We start from the raw sequence: 19747 nt of genomic DNA, 5'->3' as shown, positions 1-19747 counted from the left end.
AGTCGAGCGGGAGTGAAAAGACGTGAGATATATAGTAGCATGTGAAGACTTGTGCATTGGGATTGTCATAGAAAAGTATAGGAAAATTATCGTATATTTATTCACGTTTTGTGTGATTTTGTTGTTGTTGTTCGTAAACTCTTCCCACAGTTTTGGAGATAGCAGGATCCAAATTGGTAGGTGGACTTGGAGTGCAACTATGGGTATCCTTTTCTATATGACTTAGCCCCTCTATTCAGGGGGGATACAATGTGCCAAAAAGGTGACCCAGGCTTGATGTGGTCTAGGTTCTTGGCCCTCCCTCTGTGTTTCGGGAGCGTCATGCTTGAAATTGTATTCATACTTCCATTCACAATTGGAAAAAAAAACGTATCACACGTGCTTGGATACCACGGACGGGCGCTACAGAATGCAGATATTTTATTTTAGTTAATTATAAAGTAGTGTTTGAAGGCTGTGTTGGGTTTTCCACAGCAGAGAGTTAGAATAAACAAACATTTAGATTCCCTTATTATCTTTTGAAACACACGTATAAAATTTCTCACCTAAACGTATTGTTGTTGGCTATGTTTTTGATATTTTCATTTAGCCGATTTGTATTGTGTGCTAAAAGGAGATTTTGCATGACGTAATGCTGACGTGTGAGAGTTAGAAATTTGTTAAATGTCTAGATTTGACATGACATCTCGAATTTTCCAGAGACATAAAATATTGTAATAATATAAAAATTCCAGTTAATTTATTAGTCAGTCATAGAATTTATTAGTTTATCAGGGAGTAGCTAGTGAGTCTGTTACAGTATCGCCGATCAATTACTGATGTGGTATTTTTATGTTACTTTGATTCCCTCAGAGTAGTATTCGCGAACTGTAAAAACAAAAGGATTTGTCAAACACTTTATTACAGAGCAGCACCTGGATGTTCTTTGCATTTGACTAAGTCTCAGTCAAAAGAAAGAGACTGGGCACGTGATTATGAACAATCCCAATCTTTATTACAATAAAAACAATCAAACCCAAGTAAAAAATTTGAGTAAGGGATTGTGTGATCAGTAGGAGTAATTCTACTTTTTTTGCTGCTAAATTCAAGGTTTTTATCAACAAAATACATAAGAATGAAGAACTTCTATTTCAAACAAAGACTCTCTATAATCTGTATCACTGTCTATCTCTATATAAACCCGAGTATCACTTCTAATCTCAAAATATAAGTCTATAGCAGGAGTCCAACAAAAAGCACATCTTAAAAAAGAATAACATAATATTATATGTATAATAATATTATATTATATTATATAAAGTATTCTCTCCTCAGGTACACGCACCATTCACTTGACAGAGGGCCACTCTCATGTGAAAAAGGAATGGATTCTATTCATAGCCTAGTTCATACTACAGGAAAAAAACAAGTTACGACCTTGATGACTCAGATAATCCTGTGAATATAATTCGTCTGCACACCATAAAGATAGAGTTTATGATGCCACAAGAATAGGCTTAGGCTAAAAAAAAAAAGAACTTGAGAAGACATAACTATCAATCAGACAGTTATGTGGACTGATATATTAATCAGGCTTGTCAAAATATTGTTGAATGTATACTTTTTTTTTTGTAGCCTAAGCCTATCTTGTGGCATTTTGTAGGAAAATTAATTATTTTACTTAATATACAGCAAAGTAAACAACACTGTATTCTAGTTATAATAATTAGCGTCTTAAAATACTGAATTTCTAAAACATTTTGTGTTAGTACTCAGTGCTACCTATAAAATAATTTGCCAGCACTGCTTACCAAATAAAGATCATCCTTAGTAATCTTACTTACTTATTTGTTGACAAAAATAGATGTTACTCTCCAAATACAATTGTTATTTTAGTTGTTAGATTCAGAATTTAATGCAAAGCTACACAAAAGGTTATCAGCGCGTAGCTGTTCCTAATGTTTCTTTAACTGAAAGCTGGTGTTAACCGCCCACCGTCAACTCTTCAGCTACTCTTATGTGATCGAATAGTGAGATTTGACTGTCACATTACAAGCGCACCGTAGGATTTTGGGAAAAATGGGTCGTTCGCCACGAAACCCTTGAATTCACAATCCGAAACGCTAACTACTAGGTTGTGCCCGAACATGGTTTGTAGTGAAGAACTAAGATATAGTTGAAGCATTATTAGTATGTTGTTGAATGTAAATATTAAGCTTTGCATCAAAATACCCTTTTCTTTTTAAGCCTAACACGGTTTTTCCATTTTCAGAGCTACAATAATAATAATAAAAGAGTGACGTAGGTCGACAACACTCTAAGTGAACTCTCGTATTTTTAAATCCACGTCAAATGTGTTTGTTATTAAGAAACAAAGCTACACAATGGGCTATCTATGCTATGGCCACTGCTGGAATCGACTCCCCGAACTTTAGATTAATAAGTCCACAGACTTACCACTGTTGGGAAACTAATTTCTTATTGTTTACTTGGACTTTAGTTTAAATTATTTTCAACAGATAATTTAAAGAACCCGCCAATAACAGAAAAACGTTACAATAATATAATACTTTATTTATTTATTGTGTAATGAAAGGATTGTTGAATGTATTCTTTGTTTGTTTGTTTGTTTTGGAATTTCGCGCAAAGCTACACGAGGGGTATCTGCGCTAGCCGTCCCTAATTTAGCAGTGTAAGACTAGAGTGTATTCTTTGAAAGGCCTGTATGTTTCTGGGCCAAAGCAGGCCAGTTGTCAGTGTGCTGGACGGTGTAACTAAGGTTCCGTGGTTCGCTTCCCGTTACCGAAAAAAAACCAAAAAACCTCACACTCCGTACTTTGAGGCCATGTGTGCGTTATAAAAGTGTAAGTCATATCCAACTATTCGGTTTGAGATGAGCAACGCAAGAGTTGGCTGTGGGTTGTGTTAACTGCCCTCCCCCTAATGTATCAGTTTAATATCAGATAACCCTAGTGCAGCTTTGCGTAAAATTTCTAAAACAAACAAATTACTGTAGAAAAAGTATCATATATATATGTGTTCCCAGACTCCAAAACATTATCAAAGTATTAAAATTAAAGAGTGTATTGCTAAATGTTATTTATTTGTAAGCATATATATATATGATCTAAATTGTTCTTAAAATATATTGTAACAGCAATTTATTTAATATTGTGCTGCCCCCTATTGACAACCTTCTGAAACTGAACCATATTTATTCATGTATACTACCTTTACCACTAAGTTTGACACCAGCTTCTAAAAATATAGCAATCATCTCATGTTGATATTGTCTTAACATGGCAACAAAGTTTTAATGACCAACATAAATACCAGTAAACAGCTCAATAAAATGTAACACCTACCGAAAAAGTTACCATAGTAACGTGGCGCCTCTGGTGTTAACTAATATATTTTACAGGAGTTTTATTAGTTTATATATAGTTATAAAATTATACCATATTTCACAATTGCAGAATAAATCTTGTCCAGCTATATCATTATCCTAAAACACAATTTTGTTTATTAAATACATTTAAGTCCATTTAGTATATTTATCAAATTAGGCCTGTTTTTGTGTGTGTTTTTCGTTATTTATATAGGCCTAACAGTATAAACGCTAATCCACTATCGGGTATATTTTTTATTTGTTTCATAATTTTGAATTGATATATTGGAAGGAAGGAAACTAGTCAACAGCACCAACCCCAACCTTTGACCTCTCTTGTCTGAACAAATAATGGGATTTGTTTGTTTTAGAACACAGGTACATTGGCTATCTTCTGTATCCACTGCGGGGAATCGAACATCAGATTTTAGCGTTGTAAGTCAATAAACTTACCGCTGTTACAGCTAACACATGACATTTCTGCAATGTTGCTAAATAGTTGTGCGTTGGTAACACTGACAATGTTATATGTTGTGACAACGTTGTGGCACTGTTAGACGTTAATGGTGAATATATATATTATCAGTTTACATGTTTTGAAATACTGAACAACATTATTTGATGTATCTTTTGCATGTTTTATGCTTTTGAAAATTTACAAAGGAGGAAAACGTTTTCACAATGTTGTATGCACAACTTTTATTGAAACACAAACTGTAGCCTAAATAATACGTTTAAACTTTCTACTGTACCTTAATGTAATGATATAAAAAACTGTTTAGTGTAGGTATTATTAATATATTTATTTTGTGAGTGAATATTTCATGACTGTTTAGTTTTCTCATAACAAGAGAATTAAAAGCAATTATCTTAAAGTTTAGTTACGTAACTCGGTAAGAATCGTAAGTTGTGTTTATAATTCATTGATGTTGAGGCTATTGAACGTCACGTGAAATTTATTGATGTCAAGGATATAAAGATTTCTAGAAGGAGAGCAGAGGATTAAGTGATAAATATATAAATAGTGTGAGACTGAGCGGGAAGAGAGCCAAAAGTAAAGCAGAGTGAAAGAGAGTTTCGGTCAGAGAAAGGTTAGAAAACATAAAGTTAACCGGGTATGAGTGAATAGCCTAACGGTTAATATGTTAAAGTGAGATTTACAGTTTTCTGACATTTTAGGAGAATAATTTGTCTCGTCAACGTGTGTTCTAAAGCAATTGAACCTGCCTATGTAGACTCTGACAAAAAATAGACGATTATTTGGAAGTAGGCCTATATGCGAAAAGCAGACGTTTATTAGAAGTAGGCCTATATGCGAAAAGCAGACGTTTATTAGAAGTAGGCCTAAATACGAAAAAGCAGACGAGTATCGAAAGTTCAGGATACAACTGCGGTAACTCAACGACAGCGCAAGTGAATTATACACCGATACTGTTATGATAATAGAAGAAAAAAAGAGAGAAGAAAAGGAATAAGTGAATTATACACAAATACTGTTGTGATAATAGAAGAAAAAGAGAGAGAAGAAAGGGAATAAGTGAATCATACACTGATAGTGTTTAAGATAGAAGTAGAGAAAGGTGGTACGGCTTGTCAACTGAAATTCTAAAGCCAATTGGATAGCCCTAAGTGGACTTTTGACAAGAGAACTGTATATAATATTTATGATATGCTTATGACCTCTATAGTGTAAAGAATGTGTTGTACATACGTTTAACTAGTTCGAATATATTATTTTAAAACAAGTGGAGTGCGTGCTTTTCGTTTATTTTTCAATTTATCGACTAGAAGTCACAGACACCTAAGTAGACTTTTGACAAGAGAACTATATATAATGTTTATGATATGCTTATGACCTCTATAGTGTAAAGAATGTGTTGTTCATACGTTTAACTAGTTCGAATATATTATTTTGAAAACAAGTGGAGTGCGTGCTTTTCGTTTATTTTTCAATTTATCGACTAGAAGTCACAGACACCTACTGTAGAAGCATCCTTAGCCCAACACCCATATTATTCAACCTACTTACTAAATACTACTATTATATATGATATTAAGAAGAATAAGTTCTTTATTTTGACACTTACTTTTACAGAATGGAAGAGGAAGGAATAAAAAACGCCCCACCGGGGGTCTACTGGAATTTGACTATTATTTTTATAGTGAAACGACTGCCCAAAGTGTGTTGCGTGTTCTTGTGGAAACTTCTGTTGTATCTAAAACAGCTTTGTCTGAGGTATCTTCAAGGTACAAAGTGAACTTTATCACGGTCATTTGTTAGTCTATTCAAAAGCTTTATTCACCAACTTTCGTCAATATAAAAGTTGAACTAATCCAACACTGAAAAATGTAACTACGAGTTTTTGTTTCACCAAATTCGTTTATAACGCTAAAAACCGGGTTTTCATACCATGATGGGCACAACACAAACAGTCCATTGTGTAGCTTTGTTCTTAACTACAAAAGTAAACGAAATTTTGTGCTTAAACTCTTTTCAATAATAATAAAAAAAAAAACCACTTGTTGATATTGATATGGTAATTGAGTATGGAAGCACATTATGCTAATATAACAATAAGTTGGCAAACAACGACTTATAAGCATAATGAACTGACTTATTTCGTTCCAATTTAGTTGAACTTGTAGGTTATCGATAACTCCTGACGAAGCTGTAATAGCGAAATATTGAGCCACTAAAATTACATTCTGGAGATATAAGTCGTGATTTGATTAACCTTAATAGAAATGTCTCGTAATAAACTCGTTTGACGTTTAGTGAAACACAGCAATAGTTGAAATTAACGAAGACAAGAAGAAGAATTGGGAAACAATCACGGTTACAAACTGCTGTTACAGAAACGACATCGAGACCCTAACGTCACTCTTTACAGACTGGCAAATACAGTCTGCAAAAGAAGTGTTTTTGAAAGACTTGTAAACGGAGTTTCAAGTTCACCTTTGACCTAAAGACTACGAGAATCAAACAATGTTAAAGCACAATATATGTGTCAAAACGTTTGAATCTTGTACGAGAACGATGATCTGCGTGTCTCTGAAGTAATGACAAAACAATGCAGTGAGTTCCATACCTATTACAATGGGAAGAGTAAGATAATATAGCCTTCTACACTTAACTACTACTAAAGAAAGAGTAATCTATGCATACAAATATACTAAAAAAGCGACTTGTGTTTGTCTGTCTATCCGTGACGAAAATTTTCCATCTCTGATCAATATGAAACGTTAAGGGACTCTTGGGTATGCCACAGAAGAATACTAAAACCTCAACCCCATTCATATTCTCATTATTATGAGTTTCACAGCCATTTCACCCACCCACCCCCACTTTTCTGTTGCTGCCAGTGAAGGACCCCTACACACACACCCTGTTCCGCCATCTACGCAAAAACCAACGAATTAAGTGTCGTGCTTGGCGTGTGTACCTTTACTAAACCAGCTTTACTGAGTTTATTTATTGTACCTTTGCTAGTTAACATAAAAATATTTTTATTACATTAAAACTTCGGAACTACAAGTCTAGGGCATTTCATCCAGATATATTATATCGATCATATACTATATATTCTAAATATGGTAATAAGACCGTATATTACGTAAGATAATTGCTCAAATAGCCAGCTTTGTTATCATATTGGTGATATAATGAATTTGCAAAGACTAGATTGGCTTGATCTCCAAGTTTCTCCAAGGTCTTGGGTGATAATCAACAGTAGCTATCATTTTACCAGACAAACGCTTGCGTTTTGTGACACACAGAAAAGATAGCTTACCTGTAACCTTAAATAAACAGTGAAAACCTCAACCAATCATATATGTAAATAAAGCCCGCCATTTCTTCCAAATATTTTCCGGACACACAGAAGAGCGTATTTTCTAAAAAATTAAACGCCATTGCTGTAGTTTTCCGATTTTTTGTTTTCAACCTTTATCATTAAATACTTTATATTGTCATACCTTCGCTTACTTGGCACATAACTGTCAGGGCTTCCCTTCATCTTGTCGACATCTTCCACACGACTTTCACTTCCTCTTGACATCGTTGAGCAGGAGGATGAGAGGTCTCCAAACGTGATGTCAATTTCATCATCGGTCGTAAATCATCGCGTCCCTTCGTTTGCGTTATTAAATAAAACGCCAAAAAAAATGTTTTTATTTCACTTCAAAACAAAAGTTGATTACGAAAACAAATCTAATCGAGGTGTCTTTTTTCTTTTATAAAAGTGTATCATGTTATCCTTTATCTCTCCAACACTTCCTTCCTTCCTGCACGCGAAGGTCTACCTACACGCGGAACACCACGCGCTGCCACAGCGCATGCTTTGCTGTCGAGTAATAGGAGTGGTTGAATCATTTCTACACACAGCTCAGAATTTAGGCTTTGCTATCGATTTTGGAAGTTTGCCAACTCGATATATTAAGAACTTCATGCTCCATGTTTGAAAATAAACTTTAAATAAGCTCACTGATAAACATCGTTACTTCTAATACTCACCATAAAAATAAAACATACACTGTATTTTGGTGGTGTACGACAACTTTGTGAGGGCGTGTTGGAACGGCATAAAAGTCATAAAAAAATAGTAATATCGTTATTAAACTTGTTCAGGGGTTGTGCAAAGAATAAAATTTAATCTGATAAATCATTTATTTTATCAAATGGAAAGCAACATGTGAGTTAATTCCAGTGGTTGTTGTTAACCATGATATTTTGTTTTATGAACAGAGTTCAATTAAAAACTTAATCTAATAGAGCGAGAGAAAAAGACGCCATTCATGATAGTCTTTTACTGTTTCGAATTTTAACCAGGTGATTCATGACGGCGAAACACGTGCAATCCCAAAATTTCGCGAGAGATAAAGCTAAATTCCAAATTGAACCATGTCGTTTGAGTTTATTTATTCATACCGAACACATTTAAGAATGGTTATAAACAGAAAGATGTGAACTCATTGATATTTTATTAAATATTAGAAAGAACTATGATGCACACAAGATTTTATCGCTTGTATATAGTAAATTTTTTTTTCATTTTGTTCACTAGGTTTATCTGGTATCACCAGGTGGCGTACAAAAACTGGGGCTAACAGACATTTTGCCTTAGTTCTTGTATCTCACCTGATGATGCCAGGTAACCCTAGTGAACAAAATAAACTTCATTAAGATTTTTTTTTCAGGTTTAGCATGTTTTTCTTTGCCCCCCTCCCCATGCAACTGTTTTGTTTGTGAGTAATTGTTTAATAACTAAAAATGAAACAAAGATATAGGTTGAAAAAAAATCATAAAAGCTGTTTTTTTTTTGTTGTTGTTGTTTTTGGTCTAAAGCAATTTACAGTTATTATAATCTTAACTCTACTTATATATTAGACCAACCCCAAATTTTTAGTAATCGATACCCTTTAGGGGAGGGGGGAGGGACTAAATTCATTATAAGTTGTTAAGATATAAAGAAGATACACTAGTAGATGTTCAAGTAACATAATTGCGACTTTTAAAATACTGAAGTGGATCAACTAGGTCACTTACAGGTTGTTTTATTCTACTGGTCTTTAAAATAAAGAAGAGCTAAGTACGAATTTTCTCCCACACTTTAGATAATGTGCTTTTTCTGTAGTTGGCTCTTGAAACGTCCCCCGGTGTGTCAGGGTTAAGTTTAAGAAGTTAAAACGCTAAATTCCGTGGTTCGATTCCCCGCGGTGGATAGACCACATACATCCTATTATGTATCTGTACGCTAAAATAGAAAAAGAATCAGTTCTTGAAGTAAAGCAATATGTTACATATGTAGTGCGAATCCTTCATATATATACACAAATGTTCAATTGTTTTCCAACAAACGTTTCACGTCAATTTTCAACCAGATTTTTCACACAGAAAGCTGCAGTAATATCACTAAAAAAAAAACAGCTATGGACATCATCATTGCCTCTCAAACGCTCGTGAAGAAGAACCGGTGGACGTACAAAATAAGTTAAGTGTTCAGGTGTTTAAACCCACTACCATTCACATTCCTCAGCCACTTGTGAGCATGTTAGTAATTCTCCTTAACACCAAATACTTATAGATGTACAGATAAGTATATAATAGGCAGAAAATAGGTTTAATTAACACTATAAAAATGAACTGTAATTTGGATCACACGTGTAATATAGATGGGAACCGAATCAACAGCGTTAGTAAAGAAACATATCTCGACATAATGGTAGTGGATAAATCACTCAAGTCTGTCATATAACTTACTTGTTTTCCTTGTTTTATATAGTAAGTTTGTTTGTGTGTTAGGCCTAGGATTCTGCTACAGTACGTGTCTGTGACTTCTTGGCGATAAATTGAAAAATAAACGAAGAGCACGCACTCCACTTGTTTTCAAAATAATATAAATATATTCGAACAAGTTAAACGTATGTATAAAAAATCTTTACATTCTAGATATAGTTCTCTTCTTCTTGTCAAAAGTCAACTTAGGCCTATTCAATTGCTTTAGAATTCAGTTGACAAGCTGTACTATTTTCCTCTATTTTTATGTTAAACATTATCAGTGTATAATTCACTTTTTCTTTTTCTTCTCACTCTTTTCCTTTTCTTTTTATCACAAGAGTATCGTTCTATAATTCACTTACGTTGTCGTTGTTGACTTATCGTAGTTGTATCCTATACTTCCGATACTCGTCTGCTTTTTCGTATTTAGGCCTACTTCCAATAAATGTCTACTTTTCGCATGTAGGCCTACTTCCAAATAATCGTCTACTTTTTGTCAAAGTTCACACAGGCAGGTTCGATTGCTTTAGAACACCCTTTAACGAGACAAATTATTCTCATAAAATGTCAGAAAACTGTTAATCTCACTTTAACATATTAACCGTTAGGCTATTTACTCATACGACGGTTAACTTTACGTTTCCTAACCTTTCTCTTTCACTCTGCTTTATTTTTGGCTCTCTTCCCGCTCTGTCTGTCTTCTGTTCTCACTCGTTTCATACTATTTATATATTTATCACTTAATCGTCTGCTCGCCTTCTAGAAATCTCTATATCCTCGACATCAATAAATTTCATGCGACGTTCGATAGCCTCAACATCAATGAATTATAAACACAAGTACGATTCTTACCGAGTTACGTAATTAAACTTTAAGATAATTGTTTGTTTTTTGTTTGTAGTTGTGTGCTCTGCCCAACACAGTTACCCCCCACCCCACCCAAAAAAAAATGTCTGCTCATGTAATTATGGTTAGACACAAATCTTTTTGGAGTGAATTATTATTATTTTTTTCAATCAGATACGTGACACGGAGTTCCACCCTTTATCTGCATATACATTAATGACAGCCCACTGGGACATTTTATCACTAAAAGTGGATTCTGAACTTCAAAATATGATCTGCTATGAAACAAGTCTTGTAAGAAGAATTGGCTTGTTTAACGTCCTCTGTGTTTCCTTTCCTGGTAAATCTAATTTTTCAAATATTAAAAAGCTGGCAATTATCGAGCAGTATTCAGAAGAAGACGAGGCCTGGCACAGCCAAGTGATTAGGGCACTCAACTCGCAATTTGTAGGTCACAAGTTCGAATCCCATCCCAGAACATGCTCGCTCGTTCAGCCGTGGGGGGCGTTATAAATAACGGTCAATTCGTTACTAAAGAGTTTTCAAAAATTTGGCGGTAGGTGGTGTTGACTAGCTATTTTCTCTCTAGTCTATGACTTCAAAATTAGGGATAACTAGTGTAGAGAGCCCTCAAGTACCTTTGAGCGAAATTCAAACAAACAGATAAAGAAAGAGAAGAGGATATGAAAAAATGCCCTTTTTCCAAACATGCTACGTCTCTAATGACCAAACTGGATAACATAAAATATTTAAATAAAAGCTTTTAATATAATCACGAATACCACTAGATGTCGGGACAATCGTCAACGATTCCCTGGATGTTGTTGTTTGTAATTAAGCACAAAGCTACACAATGGGCTATCTGTGCTCTGCCCACCACGGGTATCGAAATCCGGATTCTAGCGTTGTAAGTCCGCAGACATACCGCTGTGCTACTGGGGGGCCGATTCCCAGGAAAGGTGAAAAAAGCCACATGATTTTGTTATACTTACAACCCGATGTGAAAAGCATTGAAATAAATTGGGATTTTTTTTTCTTTTCTTCAAGGAAAATCTGGCAAGGTTCTGCAAAGAAATATCCCATATTTTCATAAAAAAAAATACGGACTATTTATAATACAATCCATCATGTTTTCACTGAATATCAAATGTATTTAACAAACTTTTCCTTACTTGATACAGTTAAAAAGATTATTGACCTAATGACTTCCAGAGGATTGTGTTTGTGCTTTTTTCTTTGTTTGTTTTAGTACAAAGATACACAATGGACCACCTGTGCTTTGTACACCGCGAGGGGAACTCTTACAGCCATAGAAACAGCAAGTTCAGCGATATTATTCTGTATTAAATTTATTAGAGGCAGAAATTGATTAATGTGAGAAAATATGCATTATATAGAAGGCATATATATATGATCTAAATTTTTCCAGAAATATCTCTCTTTCGATAAGACGTTATCCACTTTTCAACACCAATATAGGTTTATTTAAGAGTTAAAATTTGGGATACTAAATGTAAATTGGTTTGGATATCATATTAGCAACTTATGGGAAATAACCCTTTGTTTGAAATGGTACACCTCTCACTCGGTGTGTGAGAAGTGCCAGGTTTGAACCTGGGAGAAGCAGAACGTTAAATTGCCACATACTTTCTAAAGAAAAGTGTAAGTTTTGTTTATATTAGCAGTGGTTTCGGAGTATGGGATCTTTGTTCACTCATGGAGAAGAATTTCCTAAATATCTCCTCTCTCCTCGAAATTCCTGATAAAACACACGATGAAGTATCTTTTGAAAACTTGTCTAGATTTCTGATGAAAAGTTTTACCCGAGAATCTCCTCTTTGAAAAATATCTAAATGAAACACACACCAAAGAGCTTCTTGAAAATTTCTTTTATTTACATTTCTGATAAAAAAAAAGGAACACGACAAATACTTTCCAATGATTTTCTATTTACATTTCTGATAAAACCCATAACAAAGAGTTTCCTGAAGGTTTATTCTTTTATGAAACACGTTAAAAAAAATCTCAATAAGGTTTCTCCGAGACAGCTTTTGATAAACAATGAATGAAGAGTAATTAGATAATCCTTTCTGTGATAGCTTCCAGATGAACCTCATAATGAAATTTTCTCTGGAATTTCTCTTGTGGATACTTGATCTGTGTAATTATTGATGATTTTCTACACCACATATACTGCTGATATGGAAATATGTAATTCAAGATGGAAGTCGAAGACATGATAGCCCTGTAATGTAAACCAAATAATAAAATCGAAGAACGTAAAAGTTTTTTTTGTATGTGATAATAGTAATAACAACTGACTCATTCTGTTCATAAAATATATTGTATTAGCTTAGTTGACGGATTTTTATAAATCATCTGATGAGAATAATTCAACATCCAGTCCACGTAATGATCACGGATTATTTTATTTCATTTTTAAGTTTCTACAAGTTTGGAGTTTGTACACTGCCGTAAATTGTTGTAAGCCTACGTTATAAATGGCGTTCACACTGAACTACACTAATGTCAACAAAACCAATTTACTTGTACGAAGTAACTCAATAAGCGTGATAACTAACACAGGTCCAAATACTTCACAAAACACAATGGCTGATTCAACTTTACAATCATGAAACAATTCCCCATACATTACAACTATCTCGTATTTATAATCTCAGTGCGGATGAGCTAGAACAAAACCTGACGTCAACTGGACAGCCAACTTAACTCATCATTTACAATCCGCAAATCCTTCTAGCTAACAAACAAATTACAACAGTAAAAATATTACTTATAACAATGTATAACCTTCCCTAACTCTAAAACCCGAAAAAAGAAACAGAAAGTTGAAACTTTTTCTGTTTAAAGGTTAAACCAGAAACTGGAACATTTGAATACGATCTATTACTAAATACGTGAGTATATTCAAATTATTATACCATCCAAATCACTGAAATACGAAGAGATAGTCAACTTATACATCTGCGATATTTATGTTAAAGATTTGTTTGTAAATAAGCACAAATCTACACAATGAGCTATCTGCCCTCTGCTAACCACATGTATCGAAACTCGGTTTCTAATTTGTAAGTCCACAGACATGCCGATGTGGGGCGTTATGCTGAAAAAGGATGGACAAATTGTAATCATTACGTCACAGCTTGGGTGACGCCCTTCCCTGTTGATAAAAGTTTTGATATCTAACCTTAAATATTTTAAATTACAAAAAAAAATGTTTAAAATATTCAAACTGAAATATGTCATTAACAAGAAGATCAATACGACGATTAAAAAAATCGGGCGTTTCTAATTATACAAGTTAATCCTAAAATCAAATTACTTAATGTTTCTAACTGTCTCGCTACTCTCGGTTCCCCTACCTTATAAAACAGAATCTACAGTTCGGACAGAATTGATCTAAGTTAATACACAAACACTACCTTCATCTTAAACTCGGAGTAATTTTTAAACCCACTTGAGGATTAAAAGACTTATTGCCGTAGAAAGACAAACTATTACTTGTCTTGCTCTCATGGGTCTAATAAGTACACGTGTGGGGACTGCAGAGCCATCTACATTGGCAACACTAAACCACACCTTGATGTTAGATTATTTTAAAATTCTGATAGAGAATTATTAACCAAAGTCATCAAATATAGGCCTACCGTTAATCAAACCGCCAGCTCCTATCAATTAAATCTGTTTTAATTGTTCACTTCTCTTTATTCACTACTATTTTATGTCTATATACATGATACTCCCTTTACTTATTTTCTTTTTCAATTTTAGTTTGTTACATTAAACGTAAGAGTATTAGTTTTTACAGAAAATCGCTGAAGATCAATAATGTAGAATCCGAAATAAAATATTTATTTTCACTTACGTCTTGATCTTCTTACTGAAATTACGATTCCCTACGATTGAATCCATTGCCAGTATCTTAACACGAGGATATATCAACTTAGTCTTTTACACTTTTCGTGTGTGACAATCTTGATTTCAGAAAACAGTTCCTTGCCGACTGTAAACATTACTTAGTTATACCAAAACAGTCCCTTGCCGACTGTAAACATGACATAATTATACCAAAACAGTTTCTTGCCGACTGTAAACATGACATAATTATACCAAAACAGTTTCTTGCCAACTGTAAACATTACATAGTTATACCAAAACAGTCCCTTGCCGACTGTAAACATGACATAATTATACCAAAGCGCCTTGAGTTCAAGTTATCTGGTCTACAGATCTGGTTGGGAATTTGAATCTTTTGGGTACCTTTCCTATCTTCTCAGATCCTGTGATTTTTTGTTTTATTTTTATTTTTAGGATAGTGTCTGCTTGAAGTTTACATGGGACAATCAAAAGAAAGAACGTCAAGAAGACCTTAATAAGTAGCCCTAGCGGTGACTTTCTATTTGGCCTTTTTCTGGCTCGCTTCCTTGGTGGCTGCTTTCTCCAGGGGAAGGAGGTCAATAGATTGTTGTGGTTTTTCGCAAAGCTTTTGTCCACAGTTCTCAAACCAGCAGTAGGGTGAAAGAGAATTTCGTATTTTGGGCGCCCCCTGTTTCCTTAAACCTAAATACTTGCCACGGAAAGAAAGAAAGGCTCTCGTACATCCTAACATAGCCTTGGATGTTCAAACTTACTATCTCTTTCTGCAGTTATAATTGTCACACACCTCACTCGACTTTCCTGAACTCTCTTGGAAGAAAAACATCATTGTTGCCTGACCTGACAAAGGTCATAGTATTGTACTTCCAGACAAAACGGGCTATATATATGCCCAAAATAACTTCTCTAGTGGAACATAAAAATAAATCCAACAGCCTGAACTTTAACCCCTTGCAACGTGAAGAGAAACTTTAAATCTAACGCTGCCTTTGACATCTGAAAAAAACCAAACAATTATTTCTTCCACTAGCTTTAAGTATCCTTGTGGTTCCGTACCAGTGTCCTATGTAGTATATCTAAGCCCTCCAGTGGCACAGCGGTATGTCTGCGGACTTACAACGCTAGAATCCGGGTTTCGATACCCGTGGTGGGCAGAGCACAGATAGCCCACTGTGTAGCTTTGTGCTTAATTACAAACAAACATACAAGCATATTTAAAATACACAAAACTAACTTACACCTAAGCCTCATCGGCTCTCATGCTTACAATCTAAGGTTTCGGTTCCTATTTTAAGCCCATTAATTGCTAACGATTTTACTATTATATATATATATGTGTTTCTTTTTCCAAAGAAATCAACGCTTTTCAATCCTTTAAAAATTCTGTGATGAACACCTTTGATATTCCTCCTTTGTCACTAACATAATGAAAATCACAGTTTTTTCCCCCAAGACCTAAAATGGTCTAAACCAATCACAGCTATACAAACTCTTTATCGTCGCTACCAAAAATATCCCCTACTGTTTCAACAGCAAACTGTATGACCAGATAGGTGGCGTTGCGATAGCCTCGCCATTATTTCCTACATTCACCCATGCCTTTCTTTGTTTTCACGAACCCTCGTGGCAAAGAGATTGACCTACTGGTACTAGCTTCAAAGTTGTCCTTTAAATAAGGTATGTGGACGATACTTTTGTTATTCCCTCTCGAATTTAAACCCACGACATTTGAATATACAATTTAACTGTGAATTAGAAGATAACACTTTCATTTGTAGAAATCCTTGTTGTACCAAGAATTGAAAAAAAAAAAAACCCTAACTATTTCTGTACATCTGTTTATCACAAGAAAACTTTTACTGGTCTTTTTAGATTAAAAAACAAATATTCGATAAAGTTGCATTATTCAATAATCAAGAGTGAGGAAGTAGTTTGGTAAATATTTAATACTGTTCAGTAAAATCCTGGTAAATCGCAGGCCGTTACATACACACCAAGGTCAGATAACGTTTACGAAATCCTGTGAGGTCAAAAAGTCGCATGCATGTTCGCTAAACACCATTTGGGGGAAGGAGCACTTTTACAACTTTTGACAATTTTATTCCCTCTCATTACATACAAAACCTTATTTCTTGTCTTCACGATAGACTCTAACGAAACCTAGACTAAAATCGGCTTTTTACTCAACATCTTGAAACAAAATGAATAACTTCAATCCTTGCTAGAAAAACTCGCACCAGATTCAATCCTAAAATCAAATTACTTAATGTTTCTAACTGTCTCGCTACTCTTGTTTCCCCCTACCTTATAAAACAGAATCTACAATTCGGACAGAATTGATCTAAGTTAATACACAAACACTACCTTCATCTTAAACTCGGAGTAATTTTTAAACCCACTTGAGGATTAAAAGACTTATTGCCGTAGAAAGACAAACTATTACTTGTCTCGCTCTCATGGGTCTTAACAGATACACGTGTGGTGACTGCAGAGCCATCTACATTGGCAACACTAAACGACACCTTGATGTTAGATTATTTTAAAATTCTGATAGAGAATTATTAACCAAAGTCATCAAATATAGGCCTACCGTTAATCAAACCGCCAGCTCCTATCAATTAAATCTGTTTTAATTCTTCACTTCTCTTTATTCACCTCTAAATATTTCCTTGCCCCTCTTGTTGTTATCCTCCAGTGGGTCATAGGTAAGTTTACGGAATTACATCGCTAAAAATTTGGGGTTCAATTCCCCGCGAAGGACAGTGAGCTGTTATTTTTTTCTTCCAATTATATGTCCATTAAATTTTATTATATTTTTCGATTTTAGTTTGTTAAATTAAACTTACAACTTATTTGTTTTCACAGAAAAATCGCTGAAGATGGATAATGTATAGTCCGAAAAGTCCGATATAAAATTTTTATTCTGTCGTCCTTGCCCTCTTGCAGTATTTCGTACATTTTGCAGGATATTTACGGACATTCTTCTAAAGTATATTTGTGCATATACAAAAGCCCTTCCCAGTGGCACAGCGGTATATCAGCTTATCTGAATTCTGGGAAGATTCTGTTTAAACTGGAAGTGGTACTTTTCCGGCTCTCGTTTTTGTGTTGTTTGGAGAAAAGACTAAATTAACTCTCTAAAATATAAAATAAAATATTTATAATCAAATGGCCTGGTAGTGAAGGCGCTCGACTCCCAATCTGAGAGTTGTGGGTTCAAACTCCTGTTACCCCCTATCAGTTGTGGATGCGATGTAATGTAACGGTCAATCCCACAGTTCGTTGGTAAAATAGTAGCCCAAGAGTTGGCGGTGGGTGGTGTTGACCTTCTAGTCTATCACTTCTAAATTAGAGATGACTAGCGCAGATAGCTTTCGTGTAGCTTTGTGGGAATTCAAAACAAACCTAACTCCAATAAAAAATGTATTTATTTATTTATTTATTAATTACTCAGTAAATACCAGCGACTTTTCTGACTTAACCAGTTCAATAGGTCGTTCGTATTAGAAGTCGTCATTGTAAACTTATATCTCAATTTTGATATTTTTAATTTTATTGTTTCTTTTCATATATTGTACATTATTAATGAAGAATATGAATTTTTATGCGGAATTTACTTTTAATGACATCTGTTACACGGTTTTCCTCATAATTTTCTGCCTTATCTGGAAAACAAAAGTCCTCTTTATCGAAGGAGTCATGCGCACGCTCTGATCGAACTACTTCACAATTAAAAGGAAAATTACTGTTTATTTTTTTTATCTCGGCTTCTCTCGCTAAACGTGTTTTATTTAGAATATATATAATAAAAGATCGTAAGTCTAATGTGCTTTATTAAAATAAGCGAAATCCGGAGCCCATAGAATGCGCCCAGACAAAACCAAATTCTATTAACACTGCGGGTCGCAGGTTCGAATCCCGTCACCAAGCATGTTCGCCTTTTCAGCCGCGGGGGCGTTATAATGTAACGGTAAATCCCACTATTCCTTGGTAAAGAGTAGAAAAGGAGTTGGCGGTGGGTAGCGTTGAATAGCTGCCTTCCCTCTTGTCTATCACTTATAAATTAGGGACGGCTAGCGCAGATAGCCCTCGAGCAGATTTGCGCGAAATTCAAATCAAACAAATCCCTTCGTCGCAAGTCTGAAGGCTTATAACGCTAAAAACCGGATTTAAATACCCGTGGTGGGTATAGCCCATTGTGTAGGTTTGTACTTAACTATAACAAACCACAAGAGCCCCAAGCCCCAGTTTTAATACTTCATGTATCCCACCTCATCCAATCTTTTGTAACAAATAGAGATGTGCTTGCGCGGGGACCTCGAAACTGTTCTGTTTCAAGAGTAAATAAAACCAAAATAAAAGTAACAAATATTTGTATTTCTTGCTTTTTAAGTTCATTTGTTATGTTGTAGCCAACAGAGGGCATAATTCTTCCCGTCATTCATGGCATGCGCACGTTTTACTGACATCACAACAGGACAAATAGCAAATTTAAGCGTCTCTTATGTAACGCCATTTTTAGTGTCTACTGACTGACTAACAGACAACACGCCACTGTTCAATAGTGCGAGTGTTTAAAACAGGTGACCCCCCTCCAAGTGGCCTTTGAGGGGAAATAAGTTATTACCTTATGTAATCAAGCGTGTCGGATATAATCTGTAGTATTGGGATATGCTGTGATCATCTTCGCCGTAAGGCGGGTAATTTTCACGGTCAGTGCACGCTCCATTTCACAGAGGCCAAGGAATACATCTAGTTTCATACTCCGTGTCACTGAAAGCGAAATATATAAAAAATAAATATATGTATGCACATAGAATACTGGTAATATCGGTTCCAGTGTTACTGTTGCATACTTTATATGAACCTTTATTATTTGGGCGTGCCTGTCCTTGTTACAGCGGCCCTTACGGCGATTTTTCAAACTTTCATCGACTGACCTCCTTTTCTCTGATTCTGATCCAAGTTTCTTTGCTGTTACTTTAGCAACAGCCGCGACACTTGAAATTCTTTTAGGCAGGATTAAAGTAAATTAATCTATGAGACTTTGTTTGTTTTTTTTTCATTTTTATTAACTAAATTTTAGTGCACTATCAACAAACACCAAGCGTGGGGCGCGCTTATATTAGATTCGATTTTATTACTCATCAGAACCTCTACTAACCTACCCTCAAATTGAGAAACTTTTAGGCAGGATTAGAGTAAATTAATATATGAGACCCTGGATGGGGGACAAATACATCAATCGAAAGGGTATGACCGCCTGGGTCCAAAACAGTAACTAGATTTCAAATCGGTCAAGAGATGACGGAGCTTTGAGCTAAAAGTTGGTACTCAAAAAAAAAAAAAAAAAAAAAAAA

The 19747-nt window shown here is 34.9% G+C and overlaps 2 protein-coding genes across 2 annotated transcripts in view; one reads left to right on the top strand and one right to left on the bottom strand.

Annotated features, from left to right (window-relative positions):
• The window catches only part of LOC106468442 (monocyte to macrophage differentiation factor 2-like), a 20133-nt gene extending 12464 nt beyond the window's left edge, over positions 1 to 7669 (bottom strand). Inside the window, exon 1 of the mRNA XM_013928869.2 lies at positions 7343 to 7669. Coding sequence (XP_013784323.1) covers positions 7343 to 7425 — 83 coding nt within the window. The 5' untranslated portion in view covers positions 7426 to 7669. The remainder of the gene's footprint in view (positions 1 to 7342) is intronic.
• Positions 7670 to 15991: 8322 nt separating this feature from the next.
• The window catches only part of LOC106468440 (probable chitinase 10), a 35101-nt gene continuing 31345 nt past the window's right edge, over positions 15992 to 19747 (top strand). Inside the window, exon 1 of the mRNA XM_022396777.1 lies at positions 15992 to 16064. The gene's annotated coding sequence lies outside the window, so the exon portion shown is untranslated. The remainder of the gene's footprint in view (positions 16065 to 19747) is intronic.

Source organism: Limulus polyphemus, unplaced genomic scaffold (assembly GCF_000517525.1).
Source record: "Limulus polyphemus unplaced genomic scaffold, Limulus_polyphemus-2.1.2 Scaffold3009, whole genome shotgun sequence".
Lineage (NCBI taxonomy): Eukaryota > Metazoa > Arthropoda > Merostomata > Xiphosura > Limulidae > Limulus > Limulus polyphemus.
The sequence above is the reverse complement of the archived record's forward strand: the minus strand, read 5'-3'. Positions and strand labels throughout refer to the sequence as shown.